Here is a 24,325-nt window from a genome sequence, read left to right as displayed (position 1 = left end):
AAATTCTTGTAGCTTAGGGGATTTTTTTTAAAAAAGAAAACTTTTTCCCACTGAAATTTCATAAAACTTCCAGAAATATTCGAAATATAATAAATATGAAAAATTTATTTTGTACTATAATGGTTTGATTTTTTTTTTATTAAATTTTTAATTGGACTTACTCATTAAAATAAGTCTTATTATTACTCATTAAAATAAGTCTGTACTTCTTTTTACACTTTCATTCCGTGAGCATTACAGTTTGTTTAGTTTTTTTTTTTTTTTTTNAACTTCCAGAAATATTCGAAATATAATAAATATGAAAAACTTATTTTGTACTATAATGGTTTGATTTTTTTTTATTAAATTTTTAATTCGACTTCATATTACTCATTAAAATAAGTCTGTACTTCTTTTTACACTTTCATTCCGTGAGCATTACAGTTTGTTTAGTTTTTTTTTTTTTTAGAATGTATATATATATGTATATTGCATACCTGCCAACTTTTACGCATTTGGCGTAAAATTTTATTTTCATATTTAAAGTGGTAGTAAATATATGCTATTTTTTCTTTTATAAACTTAATTTTTAAATTATTTTAATCACCACTATTCTTAAAAAAATTAAGCACATATATTAATATGCGTTNTTTTTCAAATACAACATATTTTTTTGCTTAAAATTAAAATTTTATTTCCATTTTAATACCACTGGGAAAAATGATAATGGAAGGGATTAAAAGTTGGCAGGTATGATATTGATAAAAAGGGAAAAAATAAAAAAAGATGTATTTTCATTTTTTAATAATTAAAAGTATTTCCTTCTCTGCAAATACATTACTAAGATTAGTGATAAAAAAGTTAATTCTTAGAACACTAATGTTAACTCAAAAATTATCATATTTGACTAAATATGCAAACATAAAAATCTTATTTGCCTACATGACTAGACATGCTTGCGACCTATCATTAGTCAATTAGTACAAGTGGCCCTTCACTGAAAAGGTTGTACACCCCTTTATTAGACATTCTTATTACTCATAAATGCTATGAATTTTTCATTATGGTTTACCGAAAACCATTATAGCCATGGGTTAACCATAACCATGGGTTCCACCTCATAACCCATTTTCCTAATCAAATGATAGCTGCCTTGTGCACACTTGTTTACCGTGCTTTTAAAATATGTCTTCAATGAAGAGCTCTTTTTCTTTAAAGCTATATCACTGTTAACGGTGAATTTACTTTCAAAATTATTGATTCAGTTTGTAGAAAATTACTTATGCAATCCAACAGAAAAAGAAAAAAACTAAATTTCATCAGCCTTAAAGACTCTAATTCTGATATTGATAGCTGCAATATTTATGAGATTTTTTTGTTAGTGTGGTCTTGTGTATATTGGACCATAAACCTAAACTTTAAAAAAAACATGAAAGATAAGTCCAAAATCAGATTGCAAAATTACAGGTTTCCCCACTCAATTTCAGAAAAAAAATTCACTGACTTTTCCAGGTATACCAGGTAAATTTCAATGTAAATTGAGACCCTATTTTCATTATAAAATTTTGATTCTTTTATTTGTAACGAGAAATATTAGATTTTCTGTGTAAAAAAATATCAAATGAGGATGGAAACATTTCAGTTTGACTAAAATGTGAAATTTTTACAACAAATAATTGTATAATCGATGCTAGAATTATTTAACTTGAATCACAATAATTGTTTAGTGTTACGGACAATTTTAAGACTGATTATTTTCTAAGTATGATATACGAATTTTCCTGGTTTTAGTAAAAAAATTGTGGCTTTTGCTGACTATTCCCTGATTTTTAGAGTTAAAATAAAATTCACTGACAATTCCAGGTTTTCCCTACTCTCCCTGACCATTGGGAACCCTGAATTAGATAATTCATCTTTATATGTATTTTAAAACACTCTTTATTGCCTCCTAAACCAAAGGCGTATTGATTCCTATCTTATTTAAGCTAAGTGTTGCAGAAAATCATCTTTAACTAAAAGCTTCATGCTTGGGAGATTGTTTTGCAACTGAACGATGCAATTATAGAATATCATCTAAACTTTATTAACATGGTGTGCAGCGTTTTTAAAAAAGTTCTTATTTTTGATTTTCGTTTTTTAAAAGGTGCTTTTTTCATTGGGTGTTCTTAAAAAGTGCTTAATTTTCCATTTTCAAAAATGAGATTTTTTTCTTTATCATGTCAATTTTCGCCGCGTATTATGCAAAAGGTGCTTTTCACATTGTTCTATTCAACGTTTTCACAATTTATTCAACAACAGTCTATTTCAGCGTACGTCGGTCCATAGCGTATGAAAATGCCAATCATTTTACAGGTTTCATTAAATACTTGCGAGTTCGCATGTGAGCTGGATCCAGTGAGATTCTTGCACTCTCATGTGCACCTCTGCTGCATTTTGCATTATATTCTCAATTTCAGGCCTTNATTTTGCAAGATATTCTTAATTTCAGGCTTCATTTTCCACCCTCTGAAATCGAACCGAAAAATCTCTCGATAATTTTTTGTTTAATATAATCAAGAAAAAGAGTTCTTTGTCGAAAACTAGTTATTTTATCATGATCGTGTAAAGTCTTTGAAAATTATTTTGCATTTTGTTTATGTACATAGCGCTTAAAAATATTTGAGTTCTTAAAAAGTACTTAAAAGGTGCTTTTTTTAATAGGTTTCATGAAATACTTGCGAGTTCCCATGTGAGCTGGATCCAGTGAGATTCTTGCACTCTCATGTGCACCTCTGCTGCATTTTGCAACATACTCTCAATTTCAGGCCTTATTTCCACTCTTTGAAATCAAACAGAAAAATCTCTCGATCTTTTTATGGTGGCTAATATAATCAAGAAAAAAGTTCCATGTCAAAAACTAGTTATTTCATCATCATCATTTAAAAATCTTTGAAAATTAATCTGCATTTTGTTAATGTATACAGTGATTAAAAATATTTTTTTAGTGCTTAAAAGGTGCTTATTTTTTGTTAAAAGATTTGGCTACGCACCCTGATTAAATTTCAGTAAGAATTCAATGAATCGGCAGAGCAGTAGATTCAAAAAAATTTAATCAAGAACTTGTGACTAGAATAATAAAATTTAAAAAAAATCAAATAATTTCCGAAAGTATAATCACTATAACGCTTTGAACTGGTACTCAGCGTTACTCATAAAAATACTTTTCCTAACAGTTTTCCTATTATAACACATTCTGAATTTTCTTTCAAATTTGCATATTGAGTTCATTTTTATTAAATATAAGGAATTTCATCTTTATTTGAATCAGATATATGTTCCAGAAAGGATAATTTTGAAAGAAGTGAAGGCAATGCAAGGCTGTTATTTTCTGCAGCAAATCTATGATTTCCAGAAATCTCCTTCTCTGATTCAATTTCTGCAGCAAAATAATTATCGGCTATCTGAAATCGGAAAGGCAAAAAAAAATTTAAACGACAACAAATTAATTCTATTAGCAATTTTAAAAGAAGAGTTGACATTAATAATAAGTTAAGTCAATTTCATAGATTCATGCAAAATAAGTTTTACCCTACCTTAGACTTGGCATTATTGTAAAGAACCAAAAAATAAATACATACTGGTGGCATAATCCAATATTTTCTCAGTGAGTTTCTAGTTGACCTGTAGGTCATAGGTTGTCGTCGACTGGTATGGGTCTTGTGATAAATTATTAAATCAGCAATTTTTTAAACATTAGAATTTATTTTTTTATGTTTATATTATAAATTGCATGATTTCTTCACTCTAATTATCTATGTATTTCTTAAAAATATACTTGGTAAATAAGAAATTTATTTAATACTACATTTAAACTGAAAGGAAAATTGTGTGAGAACATAGCCAGCAAATATTTTTATAAGACATAATTTTATTATAATTTAATGCTAAAAATATAATTTTAATGTTATTTTTTTTTCATATTACTTTTGTTATAAAGTTTTGAAAATAAATATTTTTAAGAGCAGGGATGAGATTTTTCCGCTTTTTTCACTTTTATCTCTTAAATTTCAGCTTTTTTTTTAATCAAAAATTCAGATTTTCTAAAAATTTCATGTTTTTTAANTAAGAGGAATTAATGAATAAAAGAAAAAAATGAAATACAACCATGTTTTGATTAATCTTGACTGTTTCTTTTGGCATGAACATGGATGATTTCGCTGACAATTCTGGGTATGATGGTGTGCTCTTGGAGGAATCTTAAAAGAAAAAAAAAAATTCGTGGTAACAAATTCAAATAAGCACAAGCATGATCTGAAATGTAAGCCTTATATTGATCGTACGAAGGCAAGAAAAATTAACGAATTATTTGGAAAGGTTTAGATAGCTTTTTTTTTCAAATGTTTTTTCCTTGAAAATAATAGGCATTTATTTTCCTGACATGTTAAATATATTCTGCATTTTGACATGTGCTTTTACAATCTTTGTAAATTTCTTTTTTAAAAAGTACAATACATTTCTTAATCGTTTTTTATGAAAAGCTAATCCTCTTCAGTGGTTCATATTAGACTTAAAACATGTGGACTTTGCAGTTATCTATAGGCTTGTTATTTATTGAAAATGGCTGACAGTTTCTGTTAACTTCCAAATTTTTATTAAAGTATAACAATGTTTCGTCAGAATTTATTAAGTATTTTTAAATCATGAGTTAATACAAACTAGTGCAATCATGATATAAATACTTGACGTTATAATGTACTGTTTTGTTTGGACAGCAGGCTCAAAGTTTTGATTCTACTGAACAGATTTGAACTAAACTTCAAATATTTGTTCTTTAGATCATAAATCTGACGTTTCAGTGGGGAAAAAAATTATTCAGAACTTAGTTATCAGGTAACACTATAACACAGTATTAAGAAAAGATAAGAGTAAAAAAATGTATAGAGTAATAGAAAATTTTATTTTACAACCAATGTGTATACCTTTGTTGGTGTATACCTAAATGTATACCTTGCTCTTGCCATACACACTCCACTATTTCTAATAAATGTATGAATAACAAAAAAATTTCAAACTTACGACTCTTAAACGATGAAACAGAAGATGTCGCACTTCTTATAGAACAACTGTCATTGTATTTTTCAACTTCATCTTTGCAAACATCATTATTACTGTTACAACTGCAAAAAAATATAATCGGGAGCAAAATATATATATTTTATTGACATTTTTTAAGTAGCTAATAAAAAAAAAGGCTTACATCAGATTGTATTTGAAATTTATTTTTAAAGAAATAACAATATATTGTTATTTCTAACTATAGTTAGGAGAATTATTGGTTTGAATTGGTATAAATCAGTAAATAATTCTTTCTAATAATTTTTTATATCGATTTATTTCAAAAAGGAAAATTTCCTTCAATTGAATATAAGTATGTTCAATTATAAATATATGGGGTTAATTATTGATATATAGAGTTAATATAAGTATTAACTCTAATAAGTGTGTGGGGTGAGACATGTCGATCTTCATTTATGAAAAGGTACCCCATCATAGAATTGAGTTAACATATCTTATATACTAGTGAACTGGAATTGTATTTTTGTAATGGTAGATACACTACAGTACTTCCCTACCAGAATTATAGAACTATAGAATTCGATAAACGGATACCACTAGTTGATTCATTGCTGTTTTGTGAGAAGCCAGGAGATCTGTATTAAGATCACCGTACTTTTGAGTACTTATTGTGAGAGCTGTATTAAGTTCATGGTCGCTCCTGTGTTGCCATTAGCAGTCGAGTGAATACGCTGTACGTAATATGTGATCGAAACTGAGTAGCATGAGGAGGTGGACAATGTCGCAGTTGCAAGTAAACTGTTCAATGTGGATCACCAATCAAGGTAGGCGTATTCATATCGAAGTAGGATTTTCTGTCAACGTAGGCGTGTTTACATCACGTCCAAAGGTCACCAATGCGGTGAGAGTCACATCGACAACGTCAACCTTCGTCTATGAACCCCTTCATAGAATCGAGTTAATGTGTCTTATATACTAGTGAATTGAAATTGTATTTTTGTAGTGGTAGACACGCTACAAAGTGATTTAGTTTTTGTTAATGCAAACTTAAAATATATGTTTAATAATTAAAAAAAGATGCTTATAAATTTTAGTTACTCCGTTAGGAGTTATTTAACCTAAATTTAAAAAAAAATCTAAATGCATACTTGTAAACCTGAAACATTACGAGTATGCTGAATGCATACTCGTAAACTTGTAACCCTGAAGAAGCAATGCACAAAATAAAGGAAACTTACATAGAAACATATAGATAGCTCTGAGGAATTTTTTCACTAAAGAACAAGTGCCGTGGTAAACGGCTGTAGAAAATCATATTTGGCCCTGCAATATTAAAACATAATAAACAACAAACGTTTTCAACGAAACTTAACGAGAAATTTAAAATACCCTCAATACATTTTAAATCGGATGTTTCTCCAAAAAATATTATATCGCCTCTTAATTTAAGGGGCCTAGAGTTAGATTTTTTCTCGTGCATTTCATGTGTCAACCTGGATTTCTGGGAGAGTTTTCACATCATCAAAAACAAAAAATATATTATTGATGATCACGCAGCAAATACCATATTTTTCAAATACAACCAACCCTGCTTAAAAAAAATATATCGCTTCCAGCCAAATCTCTACAATTAGGCAGGTTATTCGATTAAAAGGGGAGTGTAATATTCAATCTTAAATTCTAAAATTTTGCGAAATTTCATTTTTTAATGTCATTCAATGTATAGTATAGCCTTGTGATTAAATAAATTCAGTTATATGATCACAAACAATTAAAACTNTTTTAAACTTGTAAGCCATGTGATTATAAATCCCCATGATTAGTTTTAAAATTGTATGAATATAAATCAGATGCCTGATTTTGAATTGAGAGAATATGAATCCCGATATGAGGCTTTTAAATCACGTGAATATGAAACTCTATATCGAATTTTAAAAAAATGCGAAAATGCAAATCATGATGCGTAATTTTTAGATCACGTAAATACGTATAATGCATAATTTTTAAATTGCGCGAATACAAATCACAATGTCTAATTTTTAAAGCACGTATCAGTACAAAAATCGATGTTTGATATTACAACCGCAAAAACGAATCACGACATTGGATTTTAAACTCGCGCGAATACGAATCGCTACATAGGGTTTTAATAGCGCGTAAATACAAATCGCGATATTGGATTTTTAAATCTCGCAAATAAGAATCATAATGTATGATGTTTAAATAGCGTAAATAAGAATCGCAATGTGCAACTTTTAAATCAGGTAAATACGAAAATCGATTATTGATATTAAAATCGCGTGAATAAGAATCGAGATATTTGCAGAGTCTGGACTTGGGATTTCCAAAAGGCTTGTCTGTATTGTTTTTTTTCAAACATAATAAATAAAAATTTACAAGATTAATTGAATGAGCTAATAAATATTTTCACTGCAAATCCACCTCGATTTATAATTTTTGTTTTTCGTTTGCTTTCACGTCAGACAACAGGGTCACAACGTCTGAATTCCGAAAATACGAGATATCGGGCGGACGAATAAAAATACGGAAAATCTTATTTTTTGGGCATAAAAGCGGAGAAAATAAGTAAAAATATGGAAGGGTTAGCAGCTAGGACGTCGTTTGAATTTTCTGTTTATCTTTGAAAATCGTAAATAAATATAATTATTTTATTTCAACAACTGATTTTTCAAAGAAAAAAAAAAGCGGGATATTTATTTTAAAAAAAACAAAACTTAGAGAATCGGAGTTTTTGATAAAAAGGGCTGAAATTCGAGTGGCAAAAGCGAAAAAGTCTAATCCCTGTATAAAGGTCAACCAGTTTTATCCCAAGGAAATGATTTTTAGAGAAACTTCAGAGGGAGGAATGAGGATTTCAATAATTTCTCTCAGCGGAAAATTAAATTCCTCATAAAATATTTTAACTTGTTCAAAAAAAAAACTTTCCGCGGGAAAAATCTGAAAAAAAGCGGAAAGAAAAAAACAATGNCAAAACTTGAGAAATTTTAAATTAATGCTCTATTTTAGTTTGGGATTTTTTGAAATTTATTGTTTCAATTCATTGTTTTTTTCTTCTTCTGATTAACTCAAATCATTCCTTTTCGTGCTCAACTTACAACCAACTCAGAGTTATTCACTGGATTAAGCAATGATTGTTCTACTTAAGAGAAAGACACAACTGTACACTAGTGGGTTAGGTTTGTGAAACTTTTTTCTTATCAAAGCTAATGACTGCACACCAGGAGGGGACCACGAAACAGATCACTCTGTACCTTTTTTACATTCTAAATGATGTGTGCCCGAAGTAAGCCAACGACCACTTTCGTTTACGTCAATGAATAACTGGCAGCAAGAATTGATTCATTTTTTAATTTTACCCCTAACACCTGTTTAGACCAATTAATGAACATGGAAGTCCCTATTGAAGTAACCACCTATTTGCATCCATATCTTAACTGAAACAGAAATTCTATTTTAGCTGGTTAAACATTTCTCAAAAATACAACAAATATCCATTTAAACGGGGAAGTTTAACATTAGTTTAATATAATATTATTTGGTTTTATTAAATTTAATTCGTACAAGTGGGTTATTCAATTATCCGATATGAAATTTTAACTGTCAATTTAATGTGGCTTTTTTTTAAGTGTATATATCTATTGTGATATAACCAGAATTTCTGTTTCGCCCAACTGATAAAAGTGTACCAATGTGACACTTGAAGCGCATATATAAAATTTTAGCATTTGCAAATGTTAGACATTGTTTTCAAATAAACAAAAATACCTGAAATCTTGTTTATCATGTCTCTTCTCAAAGAAAATATTCGCTTTAGTTTGCATGATCCACCGATGCGTAAACAATTAATAGATGAAAATGCATCATTTTTCCACGCAGCTGACACTATATTCTCCAGATCAATTAGGAGGTGTAACCACTATCAAATGACACAAAGTAATGTTTTAAAAATCCATTTGAAAGATTCAAACAGAGCTATATTAGTGTAAACATGCATCTATTACAACAGGTTAAATACATTACACTGTCAGGGTGCGTAGCCAAATCTTTCAAGAAAAAATAAGCACCTTTTAACTACTTTTTAAGCACTTAAAAATATTTTTAAGCGCTATGTACATTAACAAAATGCAAAATAATTTTCAAAGGCTTTACACGATCATGATAAAATAACTAGTTTTCGACAAAGAACTCTTTTTCTTGATTATATTAAACAAAACATTATCGAGAGATTTTTCGGTTCGATTTCAGAGGGTGGAATATGAAGCCTGAAATTAAGAATATCTTGCAAAATGCAGCAGAGTTGCACATTAGAGTGCAATAATCAAACATGTAAAATGATTGGCACTTTCATAAGCTACTGACCGAGTGTATGCTAAATAGATTGTGGTTGAATGAAGTGTAAAAACATTGAATAGAACAATGTGAAAACCACGCTTTTGCATAATACATGGCGAAAATTGACAAGGTAAAGAAAAAAAAATCTCATTTTTGAAAGGGCACCTACTGAAAAAAGCATCTTCAAGGGCTTTTAAAAAATTAAAATCGAAAATAAGCACTTTTTAAAAGCACCATGACTATCAGCAAATCGAATTTGTCACCACCAGATTGTTAAATGAATCAAAAAATGTTTTTTTTTTCTTTAATAGTAACCTAAGACCTTTCTTTTTAAAGTCACAATAAAACAACTGAACAAGTTGAAGTTTGAGGCTTTTTTAATTCACCATCTTCCCTAGACCTGTTCACAATGCCTCATTTTCGGAATACGGGGAGAGAATTTTGAGGGAGATTTAAAGATCATCTGAGAAATACCCGAGTGGTTGCAAAAGCATTCGAGTCGCATCTAATCATTCTTGGCCCTTATTTTTCTTGAAAACACACTTTTTAGTCAGCTGTTTCAAATGTCAGAAAGAAAAGTTTTATCCCTAAAGGAAAATGCCAAAAGTATTAAACTTAAATAAAAGAGAAAAAATGCTGCAACAGATAATCAAAAAAATTTGGTGTAAAATGTGATGAAATTTGTATTTTATGTTTAATCTTTTTGAACTAACCGTGATTTTGGATTTAGTGAAAAACCGTATATAATTTAGCATTTTTCTGTTACCAAAAGCCCCTTTTTATATACAGATCCAACAGAATTATTTTAGCCGAATTATTCAAAACCTGACTACCTCAAATCGAATAGAAAATTTATTTCACATTTCCTTCTTTAATGAACTTTTTTTTTAAAAAATATCACTATAGTGTAAAATCCGTCAGTTTTATGTCAGGTTCTTCATTAATCTATTGCATGAACACAATCTATATTTCATAAAAGGTTGCTTTCTAGGGCGGTATTCAGCTAAATTTTCGCAATTACAATGGACAAATGTGCCCAATAAAAGCCTGTACTTTAACACATCGCAAACTGCGATATGTTTACAAAAATAGAGGCTTTTGATTGGCTTAAGTAAGTCATCGTAATTGCGAAAATTTAGCTGATTTCCGCCCTAATGTCAGCAAGGATATGAATCTTTCGCAGCTAGATGACAAAGTTAACAATCGGAAAACTGCATTTGCCATGATGGACATAAAATTGTCAGGAAATCAATAAAATGGAAAGCGATATTTCGTCGGCATTGGGGGGGGACCTAGTTCTTTTAGTAGCTATTTTAGGTTCTAGTCAATTTTCTTGTTATTTATAAAGGAGGTAAAAATTTAAATAACCCCATAAAGTTTGGTTCTTCATTACTGAAGTAGCGAAGCAGAGGGGGGCCAATCAGGCTAAGTAGGGCCGTGTACATATTTTTCAGACATATACTCTTTAGATAATCAAACTTATAAATAAATATTTATAAGTTTCATTGTGGTACTAATTTAAATTAATGATAAAGTTTAAGAATAGGTATCAGATGGAAAACAAAACCAGCTTTAGATCGATGGGTACCAGCTTGTTTGGTGTGTACGCACGGTGTACGATGGGTACGCACGGTGGCCAGTGCGTAGTGCTGACCACAATGCCTCAACCATGCCGTTAGTCACAAAATTGTGGGGGGGGGGAACTCCCCAGGACCCTCTGGCCCACTACGGGCTGTTGCGGGAAATCTTTACTAAGAAATCAAAAAGAAGTTAATGGAGTTTCCTGAAAAAGCATTAGAGAAATATTATAAATTTACTTAAATATAATAATAAGGCAATAACCTTTTGTAACAAATATGGAAAAAAGTTGTACAGTAATTAATGCTATTGATTTGATAGCTAGCTTTTGTGAAGGATGACCACGAGAAGTAGAATTACTTCTTTATTTTGTAACTGCACTGTAAAAAATTCCGTTGTGTGTTTATGTTGCCTAGTTATATGCATCTTCTCTACTTAGATGCGCAGTTTTAGCATATAAATGAGTAGACAAAAATCAAAATTTTAATCATCCTCCATAATTGAATTTAATTCCATCCTCAATAATTAATTAAATAACGAAGATTGACATACTTTAACTTCCTTTTCAACAGGCAGAGGCAATTGAGCAGATAAGGTTGTTATGGACTCAGTTTTTTGTTTACTAGAGACTGTTATGCGCCTTCTAACATTTTTTGATGATGTCACACTACATATTGAAAAAATAAATTACTTTTTTCAAATCATTTCTATACATTAAAATATTATTTGAAAAAATACATTTAATATATAAATGAGAAAAAAGATGAAATTAAAATACTTAAAAGTAAATAAAGCAAATTCAATCAGACAGTATGATTATTACCTAAATGTAGCAAATATTCACTGTTCTTTAAATAATGTGAAATGTTTATGTGATCTTAACTTTAAAACGTAACATCTGAATTATATTATAAAATATTTAAAAAAAAAAACAGTATTTAATATTTTTTTAAAAATTGTAGTAAGCAAATGATATAAATTAAACTTTCATATTATGAATAAAGACATAATATGAAAAAGTACTTTATTCATACTTTTATTGAATAAAGACATTTTTCTCTTATTTTTTTTACCCTTCCCTTTAATGTGATACAGATAAAAGTAACATTAAATAACAAGCTTTAGAATGAAAGAGAAATAAATCCTATTTAATAAAAAGAAGAAGAAAAATATTAAACAAGAAATAGAGTTCAGTAGATGTTTTAATGCAAACATTTATAATCTAAATCAGGGATGGGCAAACTACGGCCCGCGGGCCAACTGTGGCCTGCCGGAAGATTTTATCCGGCCCGCGGACAGAATTTAAACTTTTTACTTTCTCTATTTTTGTTCTACAAAACATAAATAAATTTAAATAGTTAGCATTAACAACTTCAATTGATAAAATGTTGAAAGCAAAAGTCCCTTATAGAATAGCCGTAGATTAGCTCCAACTAGTATTTGTCTTTCTCGAGGAGCAGGCATATGGAATCTAATATAGGTGAATTGTACTTCACATGAGGCTTATTACGCATTTTAAGTTCCAACGAGCGGATTTTTCTTCCGGCGTGAGTTATAACATAATTTACTGCGTATGGGAAGGCTGCACGCATACAATGTCAATGTAAATAATGGTGAAATTATTAAATGTATGAAATGGCTACTGCCTTTTTGAGTTATTTGTAAACATTTTTAATCCCAAAATAGCAACCAAAAAATGCAAAGTTAATGTAGAGTACCATGCGTTCAGTGATGAATTGACTTTAATTTATTTCAGAAGTTAGAATTTTTATTTTAGAAGTTTTTACTAGGCCCACCAAACTTTTTTTTCCAGATTTTTGGCCCACGACCAAAAAAGTTTGCCCATCCCTGATCTAAATCAAAACAAAGCCTATCTGAAGTTGTTTCTTTCAAAAATTAATATTCATCTTCATCAATATTTATAGTTTATTCCTCTGCCTCACTAAAGTTTCTCTTTAAAACTGTTCTTATCTTTTCAANCTTTTTACTTTCTCTATTTTTGTTCTACAAAACATAAATAAATTTAAATAGTTAGCATTAACAACTTCAATTGATAAAATGTTGAAAGCAAAAGTCCCTTATAGAATAGCCGTAGATTAGCTCCAACTAGTATTTGTCTTTCTCGAGGAGCAGGCATATGGAATCTAATATAGGTGAATTGTACTTCACATGAGGCTTATTACGCATTTTAAGTTCCAACGAGCGGATTTTTCTTCCGGCGTGAGTTATAACATAATTTACTGCGTATGGAAAGGCTGCATGCATACAACGTCAATGTAAATAATGGTGAAATTATTAAATGTATGAAATGGCTACTGCCTTTTTGAGTTATTTGTAAACATTTTTAATCCCAAAATAGCAACCAAAAAATGCAAAGTTGATGTAGAGTACCATGCGTTCAGTGATGAATTGACTTTATTTTATTTCAGAAGTTAGAATTTTTATTTTAGAAGTTTTTACTAGGCCCACCAAACTTTTTTTTCCAGATTTTTGGCCCACAACCAAAAAAGTTTGCCCATCATCCCTGATCTAAATCAAAACAAAGCCTATCTGAAGTTGTTTCTTTCAAAAATTAATATTCATCTTCATCAATATTTATAGTTTATTCCTCTGCCTCACTAAAGTTTCTCTTTAAAACTGTTCTTGTCTTTTCAACACTTAAAGTTGCGATTAAGCAATAGAAATGTTTAGCTATTATAAACACGGAAAAATGACTAGAAAAAAAACTTTTTTGTAAGATTTTGAAACATATTATAAAGGAAAAAAAATCTGTTTTGATTTCTAAAAAGTGTTTAGAAAATAGACGTTTCCGGTAAATGGTATTTTATTTCATAAAGGTCGTTGAACAGCCGACATAATTTTTTGGGTTTACGACTAATGTTCGACTATGTAACCTTGTAATTTTGAACGCAATCCAGAAGACAAAGAAACTCCTAGATCAAATATCCTAAGAAATTTGCTTTTGTGGAGGACTTTTTGATGGAATTAAGCCGCATTTGCATTACCACGAAGAGGAAAACCACGAAAATCTCCCACTGTTAGCTTCCCACGTCAAAATTCATGCTGGTACCAGCAACAAAAATATGCTAGTTTTTGCTATGTATTGCTAGGTCTGCTAGATTTTCATGCNCACTGAGGATATTTCATGCCAGCACTGTGGTCGGTGCAAGTCAGATGCAGAATTCGTATCGACCAAACAACGCTGGGATTCAAAACGGGTTCACCTCATTGGAAGGCAAAAGTTCTATTCCCTGAACCACACACACAATCTCACCTTCTTATTTCAAATTTTAAAACTATAGAGTCTCAAAAGGATCTCTGCAGGATATAGGTTTGATGAGATGATGCCCTGCTCAAATTTATTGAACCCATATTTTGAAATACGAATTAAAATACATAAATGAAGGATAAAATAGTTGATTTAACAAAGTCAAATGGAATTAATTTAATGTAAATTATCCTTCATATCAGTTTTAAAAAAATTAAATTTACTGTTACAATCTTGCTAAGTATAGCATTTACAGGATTGCCACTCAAATATGTAAAAAAAAATTCCCTGTGTTTTCCCTGTACATATTATACACAATATATTAATAGGAAACACAATTACTGTGCTCTTGAATGAGCTATATTGGGCTAACTATGTTTATTAGTTTTAATTGCTGGAAAAACTTAGAGAAAAAAAGGAACAGCTAAACATACTTAAATAATGCCATAGTAAATGAAATATATTAGATATCCATTAGGTTGCAATCTGAGTGGTTACCATTTTTCAAATGACGAAAATAAGAAACAAAATTCCTTGTATTTTCTCAGTTTCTAAAGAAAAACTCAAAATTCTCTGTGTTTATACACAATATATATATATTATACACAATATATATATATTATACACAATATATATATATTATACACAATATATATATATTATACACAATATATATATATTATACACAATATATATTTATTATACACAATATATAAANTTGATTGTTGCTAGACCAGCAAGATATTCAAGCAACTGTTGGTAGAGAATTATGCTTGGAATAGCAATAAAAAAAGCATCTGTTGCTATGGAATTATTGCTAGTAAAGCATAAAAAACAAGCAAGTTGTGGTCTTGATTGTTGCTAGACCAGCAAGATATTCAAGCAACACAAGTTGGTTAATGTATGCTGGACCAGCAAGATATTTAAGCAACACAAGCTGGTTTATTATGCTGGACCAGCAAGATATTCAAGCAACACAAGTTGGTTTCTGTATGCTGGACCAGCAATAAAGTGTGCCAATTCATGGTATGGAATGCTAGTAATTATGCTGGAACCAGCAAAGATTTATGGTAGTATATGCTGGTATTTTAGCTGGTACATAGCATTATATGCTTGTCTAGCAAACAAATTCCAGCAAAAATTTTAACCTGGGTTGACGGCAAGGGGGCTCTAACCCATGATCCGTCTACCACTGAGGATATTTCATGTCAGCACTGTGGTCGGTGCAAGTCAGATTCAGAATTCGTATCGACCAGCCAACACTGGGATTCAAAACAGGTTCACCTTATTGGAAGGCAAATGCTCTATCCCCTGAACCCCACACACACAATCTCACCTTCTTATTTTAAATTTTAAAACTATAGAGCCTCAAAAGGATCTCTGCAGGATCCAGGTTTGATGAGATGATGCCCTGCTCAAATTTATTGAACACATATTTTGAAACACGAATTAAAATACATAAATGAAGGATAAAATAGTTGATTTAACAAAATCAAATGGAATTTATTTCATGTAAATTATGCTTCATATCATAAAATTAAATGTACAGTTACAATCTTGCTAAGTATAGCATTTACAGGACTGCCACTCAAATTTGTAAAAAAAATTCCCTGTGTTCTCCCTGTATATATTATACACTATATATTAAGAGGAAACACAATTACTGTGCTCTTGAATGAGCTATATTGGGCTAACTATATTTATTAGTTTTAATTGCTGGTAAAACTTAGAGAAAAAAAGGAACAGCTAAACATACTTAAATAATGCCATAGTAAATTAAATAGATTAGATATCCAATAGGTTGCAATCTGAGAGGTTACCATTTTTTAAATGACGAAAATAAGAAACAAAATTCCTTGTATTTTCTCAGTTTCTAAAGAAAAACTCAAAATTCCCTGTGTTTATACACAATATATATATATATTATACACAATATATTAAGAGGAAACACCATTACTGTGCTCTTGTGTGAGCTATATAGGGCTAACTATACTAGTTTTAATTGCTGGAAAAAAAGAAACAGCTGAACATACTTGAATATTGCCATAGTAAATGAAGCAGTTTAGTATAGCTGAAATATCCCATAGGTGGTAGTTTGAGTGGTCACCATTTTTTAAAAGACGAAAATAAGAAACAAAATTTCCTGTATTTTCCAGGTTTTCCCAGTAGAGTGGCAACCCTGATTTATAATAATATAATTGACTTCAATATAATGTTTACATTTTTCCTATTACATTTAAATCAAAAATATCTTAGATGAAAAATACATTGTCATAAGTTAGTAATTATTTGACAGCATAAAACACAACTGATTACACACAGTTTGATTATCAGACATTTAAACAATCAATACATTTAAGAACAGTAAACTTAATAATACATTCTTTAAATAAAATTAAGCACAATTTAAGCTTATTCCTTTGTATAAAACAATTAGAAATGAATTGACAAATAATTATATCGTTTACTGTTCATATTCATTAAAACAGATAGTAAAAAAATCTTACTAAAAATCAATAGAAATGAACCCATTCAATCCTGAGCATATTTGGAAAACAACAAAGGGCAGGCAAATACACACTGAAAAAACAAAGAAATTTAATATACTACAATTGTACAATGCACAAAACAAAACACTTTACATCCTAAATAACTTTTTACCAAAGATTTCAAACATTTTACTTTAAATTCAGATAGATAATTGATTGTTACATTTGTTCAAGCATAGTTTTTTATTTTATAATATAACCATCGTTGAACAGCCGACGCAATTTGTGGGTTTACGACTACTAATGCTCAACAACATAGCATTGTAATTTTGAACACAATCCAGAAAACAAGAGAACTCTTGTATCAAGTTTTGGGAGAAATTTGCCTTCATGGAAGACTTTTTGATGGAGCTAACCCGCCACTTGCGTTACATGGAGAGGAAGACTACGATAACCTCTCACGGTTAGTCTGACGGCAAAGAGACTCCAACTTATGATTTGTCTACCACTGAGGATAGTTCACGGCAGCACTGTGGTCTTTGCAAGCCGGATGCGGATTCTTATCGACCAGCCATCACTGGGATTCGAACCCGGTTTAACTCATTGGAAAGCAAACGCTCTATCCCCTGAGCAATCACAGCTCAAGCAAAGTCATTTTATTTTATAACCGTCGTTGAACAGCCGACCCAAATTTGGGTTTACGACTACTAATGTTTAACTCCATAGGCTTATCATTTTGAACCAATCCAGAAGACAAGGAAACTCTTGGGTTAGTACCCCCAGAAGTTTGATTTTTTTATGGGAACATGGAGGACTTTGCGACTCGACAGATTTAACGTGCATCAGTCAACATTTACTACACGGGGAGGAGTCTTCGACCGGCGGTGATCGAACCCACAACCTCTTGGACATGGCCCCAGTGCCCTACCAACCAGGCTATTCTGGCCAAGCAAAGTCATTGTCAAAATCTACACTGTACATCAATACCGTCTTTACGCATGGGAACACCCAGACGGTGCCCGGGGGCCTTAAGCACACATCAGGCTCTTGAGAATTTTACTTTTTATAAATTGTATTTTAAAAAACCAAGAATAAACAACTTTGCGTCACATAATTTTTAAAATAAATATATTCTCGTATAAAAAGTGTGCATTTTTTTTTCTAAAAATAGTGATTGATTAGCATGCAAACGCCAATAGTTTATCACCAAGAAAACTTAAAAAAATAAATGAAATCTATTTTTCTTCGTTAAAATGAAGTTTTTAGGCAATCAACTTTCTGAGTCATAATTTCTCTAAATATGCTTCACCACCACCAACTCTGTTTAGTATTTAAAATTGTCTAAATAAAGTAATAATTGAAAGTGTTTAGAATCATACAACAGCAACTTTTAAACTGGTCATGTCTGATGTGCATTGAAAGATGTTTATATAACTGACTTTTTAATAGTTTGACGAAATAATTCATACCTTTTAAATTTTTGTTAATTTTTAAACCCTTATGTTTTGTTTTTAATTTAATTATTTTAATCAGCTTCTTGGTTTTGAAAATTATTTTATTATTTGAGGATTGCAATTGCTTAGCATCTAGTTTTTTTAAAAAAGAAATTACGCAAAGTTTAAAAATGCTTTATTTTATGTCATTGAGTTTTTGGGGTGAAAAAAATGTGTTTGTTAAAATTATTGCATATCTTAAAAATGCTTTATCTTATGTATGTGAAGTGTAAGCAGAAAGATTCACAAAAAAATTAATTTCAACCATCAATTTTGAACTGTTTACATCTAGAATATGCACTGGGGGAAAAAATTAAACATATAAAATTACAAATGAAGAATAGTAGCAAATCATGAATTTTTTAACTTCAAAATAATAAGTTATAACTTTCCCTAAATATTTTTTAAATTACATAATCAGACATTTTTTTAAATATTTTATTTCATAGTTTTTTGTTTCATAATTATTTCAAGCGTACGCAAGGAAAATGATTACAAAGTTTGTGAAATAAACTTCAATACTGTAGAAATAGTTCAGAAATTTTACATCAAGTATTATAGATAAACACATTTATATAGCTGGATTTGAAGTGAATGTATAAAAAAAAAATTTGTAGCTGAGATGGTTCAAAAATAATTAACTTCTTTTTAGCAATAAAAAACATACAGTGGTCTTTCTTTTCTTTTGGTAAGAACATAACAGGAACAGGTGATGAACCATGCAATGAAAAGATGTAAGTTTTTGATTCTTTATCATAAATCTAAAAGGATAAAGAAAAAGGTTAAAATTTCCATCAATAAAAAATATATTTAAAGCATATTTATAAATTGTGTGCTTGCAGTGTTTTTTAAAATGAAGTTATAAAATGGATGCAAATGTTATTATTAAGGCATGTCCTACATTCATTGCTGTACACTTATGAAAAAATCTATTTATTTTTTTAAAAACCTGTAAAAGATTTTTTAAAAAAGTGACACTCATTTCTTAAGAGCTGTGGTGATTCAGGGAATAGAGCGCTTGCCTCCCATTGTGGTGACTAGGGTTCGAATCCCTTGGTGATACGAATTCTGCATGCACCAACTATACTGCTGATGTATAATATCCTCAATGGTAGACCCATCATAGGTTAGAGTCCCCTTGCCTTCAGGCTAACCATGGGAGATTTTCCTCTCTGTGTATGTTGGGCCCCCCGTGTGGTGTCCGGGGTAGAATTGCACCAACGTATTCCCGGCGTGTCGTAAAAGGCGACTAAATGGGTTGAGCGCAAGGCCAATCCCCTTGCNACTTTAAATATTTAGATGGTTTTATTCATATTTCACTTAATTTTATGAAGAAAAATCATATAAATAGTGCAAAACCTAAAAATAATTAATTATTAATTAACAGTAAAAAAATTTATTATTTTTAAAATAAAAAAAAGATTAGAAAAAAGAATCTTGCTTTAAACAGAAAAATACTTTCATTACATTAAATCTTCGTGGAACAGTACAATTAATTGCATATTTTGGTGTTGGACATAAAATATCAAAATTGCATCTTGAGAATTTTTTTTGTAAATTAAAATGTGAAATGTTTTGACACAATTTGGCGCTAGATAACCATATTTGATACAAACTCAATTATTATTTATTTCATTTTCTATTATTAGTGTGCAGTTTAAAAAAAAAAAAAACCTGTACACAGTAGAGATTAACTTACCTTGGTTAAAAATTTCAAATGATTTAGCCTTTCATTTAACAGCCTAAAGCTTATTGAAAACTGATATTAATATGTTAAAATCTCTAAATCTTCAGTTTTTTACCTTGAAAACGATACCTTGTTTATTTATTTTAAAATAATCAATTTCCAAATTTTTGTCATCTGGCTGAGAAAACTAAACTAAAAACACAGAGAACTAAACTAAAAACCATTTTTAAAACTAAAAATTAAATACAAAAACTAAAATGGTCAGGTTTTTTTTAATGTTTATTTATATAATATAAATATTACAAGTATACAACAAAGATAAAATTACTATAATGAAGGCATATAGCTTTAAATATTGTAATGTTTTATTTAGTATACATTTAGTGTTTTATTCAAAGGCGTTTATTTTCAAAATAGCTGCTTCAATTAATAAAGCTTTTTTTTATTTTCTAAAAAGATGCTAAAAGCATCAAAAATGTGAAATAAAAGCTTGACACTGAAAACATACTTTACGGACACTGGTATGTATCTTCCAATTTTTCTGCAGCTTTTGGTTATTGGTTTCAAATAATTCAATGTATTTTTGCTCCTATAAGATGAAAATAAAAAATTAAACTTGACAGGTAGTATATGCATTCAATATCACAATGAAAAGAAGACGAAAAATTTTATTCACTATTTTATACTCTCAAATCTATGGACTAGACTCTAAAATTTAAACATTTTATAACCAGGGTCTTTGCTTTAATTTGATGTTATATTTATTTATATTTATTTATATTTAAGCAATAAATCTTTAACATGTAAATACATTGGATTTTACGAAGATCTGATCTAATCGAAGAAAAATTCTTGCTAATTTTTGGTTCACGTGCTTGGTTCTTCAAGTTCACGTGTTTGTAAGGCTTGACAGGTAAAAAGAAGTAGATAAATTCTAAAATAAAATGCTACTGTTAATATAAACAACTCTCACCTTAATTAAAAATAATGATGTCAATATAATAATAATATAATGCCAAAATGTAAATCCAAATTTCTAAATCTAGTTGGCAAGCTAAATAAAAAAGTAAAAATGAATGAAATAGTTAATTTTCATGATTTACTATAATTAGTTATGTTTAGTAAACTAATTAAAAATATATAACAACTATTACGAAAATTATGCCAATGTAAATTACAAAGTACAATGTAATTATGCTTACATATTGAAATATATTAACTAAAAAAAAAAATAATAATAATTAAGGAACTATCTAGAAGGGCACAATTTCTCAAATTCTCTGCCAAACCTTGTCAGAGACCTCCATGACAGAGAGGTATACTGATAATTTTTTATTATTTAGTGGTTTTCATATTAACATAAATTTGTATAAATCATTCTACCATACCCGTATGCCCTGAATTGGGGCAGGTCGGGGTAAATATTTTCAAATAAATCATTCTATCACATATATTAGTTCATTTAAAAAAATGATTGTACATTTGACTAGATAAAAATAATTATTTAGCCATTAGGAGTTATATTTAATTTTATAGCCGTCATTGAACAGCTGACCCAATTTTGGGATCACGACTACTAATGTTCAACTTCATAGCCTTGTGATAATTTTGAACGAATCCAGAAGACAAGGAAACTCCTAGATCAATACCCCCAGAGGTATGATATGTTATGGGAACATGGAGGTCTTTATGACCCGACAGATTAAACGTGCATCAGTCACCATTTGCTACACAGGGAGTCTTCGTTCATGGGGATTGAACCCACGGCCTCTTGGACATGGGCCCAGTCTCCTACCACCCAGGCTATCCCGGCCTAGATATTTATATTTGACAGATAAAAGTCATTTTTATCCATCAGGCAGTAATGCAATTCCAATTTGCATATTCTGATGCGGCGGTTCTCAATATTATTGCTTTGGAACCCCAACTTTTTAATTAAAACCAGTAGTGATTGTGAATAAATAAATTTTTCATTTGCAATTGTGAACATTATCCTATCAAGTAAAATAGACAATGCGTAAATAACACCTCCGCAATCCTCAAAATGCAGGAGATGCATGAGCCACTTATAATACGTTATATGGAGGTGCACAACCTGCAGCCCACCAGCTCTTGATGAGGAGGCCGCAGTATCTAAGCATAATAATGATGATAAAAAATTATTATAATTTTCTTTCTAATGCTGAATACTTAAAAAGCAAAAATAATAATAAACAGTAACTAAATAAAGTTGTTTTACTTATTTAATTAATACAGAACATGTTTCAGCATTGATATTTCACATTAATTGTTTACTTAAGAACAATTAAGTACATATACAACTAAGTTAATAATTAAGTTAATTTACAGCAACAATTAATTTTAATAAAATTGAATAAAAATATAATTCATACAACGGTAGTTTTATAAAAAATATTCATGTCAATAATATTTAAATGTAATATTTTTATTTCAAAATTGCAGTTTTTTTCAAAAAAAAAAAAAAAAAAANAAAAAAAAGTTCTTAGAAGCTAGAATCAGGTAAAAAGAAATTTTAACTCAGAAATTTATAGAACTTTCATGAGTTCCATATCATCATAAGTTTAAAAATTAATCGAACAAAAAATTGAATTAAAATTAATAGTTATCCGCATGGAATTTTTAACATAAGACCTTGGAAAACCCTGAGCGGTCATGTCTTTATTGCGGTCATGTTTTATTGGCACATCCTGTACTACATAATTACTTAAATGTCTTTAAAATTACTTTAATAATATTTAAAATATTTCAAAATGTTCATTTCATTTTTAATTTGTTCTAGTGTGGTATAATTTTCTTACCAAATAATCATTAAAAGCATCTTCTGAAATCTTTTCTTGTGACTTTCCTGGTTCCAAATGCCACAGTCTTAACAGCTTTGTTTGAGTTTGAATCAATTTTGCCTCATATGTGCATGTTACTATGTTTTGCATAACATAAAATATGTGATTGGGAAAAATCTATTTTTATAGTTTAAGACAGCAAAAAGATTAAACCATCAGGCTTATGGTAACAAAAATTCCGAACTGTAAGTTTCAACATAATGAGAAAGAATACAGATACACTTAACGTAACAAAAATTTACGTACTTCATAAAATAAAAAAGTCGCAGAAAAAGACAATCAAAATACATCCACAAAAATGATAAAACTCTTTCACAATTTAGTACAAGCACAAACTATTCATAGCCGACTTAAAAATATTAAATAATATTAGAAAGGAAAGAATGAAAGTAGTAATTTTGATCTAGAACATCTATTGATGTAAAATAGTATTCGAAACAAAAATGCTTCTTATTTTAGTTGTAATGTTTAATTTAAGAATTTTTTTTGTTTAACTTGTGGTCAAAATAAGTAAAGGTAAAGAAAAAATCAGCCACAGTATTTATACTTATATGAAAAGTGAGAAAACTTTCTTTCATTTAAAGAAAAAAATGGATATTTACAAATGAGAGAGCATGATGATCAACCCCTCTAAACCTTCCACAAAACCCTAGGGTTCCGCAGAACACTGAGATGACATGTAAAAGAAGAAAATAAAATTTTCAAACTTGTAATAATAATGCTTCAAGCATGTAGTAAAAATAATAAGCAAAATATTTGACTTTTAATTTACATACTATTGGTCATCAGAAACAGTTTTTAATTTCTCACATTAACAATTACTCCAATCTTCTCTTGTGCATGAATTAGTAAGTGTTTTATGTATTATGATTAAGCAAGTCACGAAATAAAAAGTACAGTAACTTGCAAATGAAAAACTTTTAATACAAATCAGTCATTATGAGGAGAAGAAAAACATAAAATATTTTAAAAAGATTCTAAGACTTAATCTAGAACAGTGTATGAATACTATCATTAAAGTTTTACGTTTAACCTGATAACAGAAACAGTATTTAAACATTCTTAAATTTTATTTCATATAATTACATTACCTACTGATTTAAAAATACAACATTTTGTGTTTAATCTATAAATAAGTAATATAAGTAAATTTTGGAACTTTCAATTTCAATAATATTGACATAATATGAAGTAAAAAAATAAGCAAAATTATTTAATTATAAAATTAATCTGTTAAACTAGAAGTTTTTCATTCAATCAAGTTCTATACAAAACACTAAAAATAACATGATTCCAACATATTACATTAATAGTTCGCAAAATTTTGGAATAACCAAACAATTATTAAAATAGAAAATTAAAATGATTAGCAAATTTTCTACTGACTGTTTGGAACATTTTCTTAGGGATATTTGCTTAATGGAACAGGAAAAATTACAGAAAATGAAACTTTAAAATTGGCAGACACACATTTAAGAAATTCGAATGATTGTCAACACTTAAATTTCGGCTTGTAGCTTTCTACTTATTTTAGATAAGTATTCTACAGCTAAACATTACTG

General features: G+C 29.5%; 1 protein-coding gene across 4 annotated transcripts; it reads right to left on the bottom strand.

Moving 5' to 3' along the window:
* Positions 1 to 3,050: 3,050 nt before the first annotated feature.
* On the bottom strand, positions 3,051 to 24,284 carry LOC107441437 (protein CFAP20DC). 4 transcript variants are annotated; one of them, XM_016054697.3, is made up of 11 exons: positions 24,150 to 24,231; positions 22,722 to 22,946; positions 20,411 to 20,491; positions 18,883 to 18,976; positions 16,741 to 16,813; positions 11,518 to 11,632; positions 8,821 to 8,971; positions 6,273 to 6,357; positions 5,035 to 5,135; positions 4,123 to 4,214; positions 3,051 to 3,419 (listed from the first exon to the last, which is right to left on the bottom strand). In XM_016054697.3, the coding sequence occupies exons 2-11, from the start codon at positions 22,851 to 22,853 to the stop codon at positions 3,252 to 3,254; spliced, it is 1,092 nt and encodes a 363-aa protein (XP_015910183.2). In that variant the 5' UTR covers positions 22,854 to 22,946; positions 24,150 to 24,231; the 3' UTR covers positions 3,051 to 3,251. The 4 variants fall into 4 exon arrangements, with proteins under 4 accessions (XP_015910183.2, XP_015910184.1, XP_015910185.1 ...); XM_016054698.3 differs by lacking the exon at positions 22,722 to 22,946 and adding an exon at positions 23,366 to 23,430 and having other exon boundaries at positions 24,150 to 24,229; XM_016054699.3 differs by lacking the exon at positions 22,722 to 22,946 and having other exon boundaries at positions 24,150 to 24,284.
* Positions 24,285 to 24,325: the final 41 nt, after the last annotated feature.

Source organism: Parasteatoda tepidariorum, chromosome 10 (assembly GCF_043381705.1).
Source record: "Parasteatoda tepidariorum isolate YZ-2023 chromosome 10, CAS_Ptep_4.0, whole genome shotgun sequence".
Lineage (NCBI taxonomy): Eukaryota > Metazoa > Arthropoda > Arachnida > Araneae > Theridiidae > Parasteatoda > Parasteatoda tepidariorum.
Note: the sequence above shows the minus strand (reverse complement) of the source record. Positions and strands in the feature narration are given on the sequence as shown.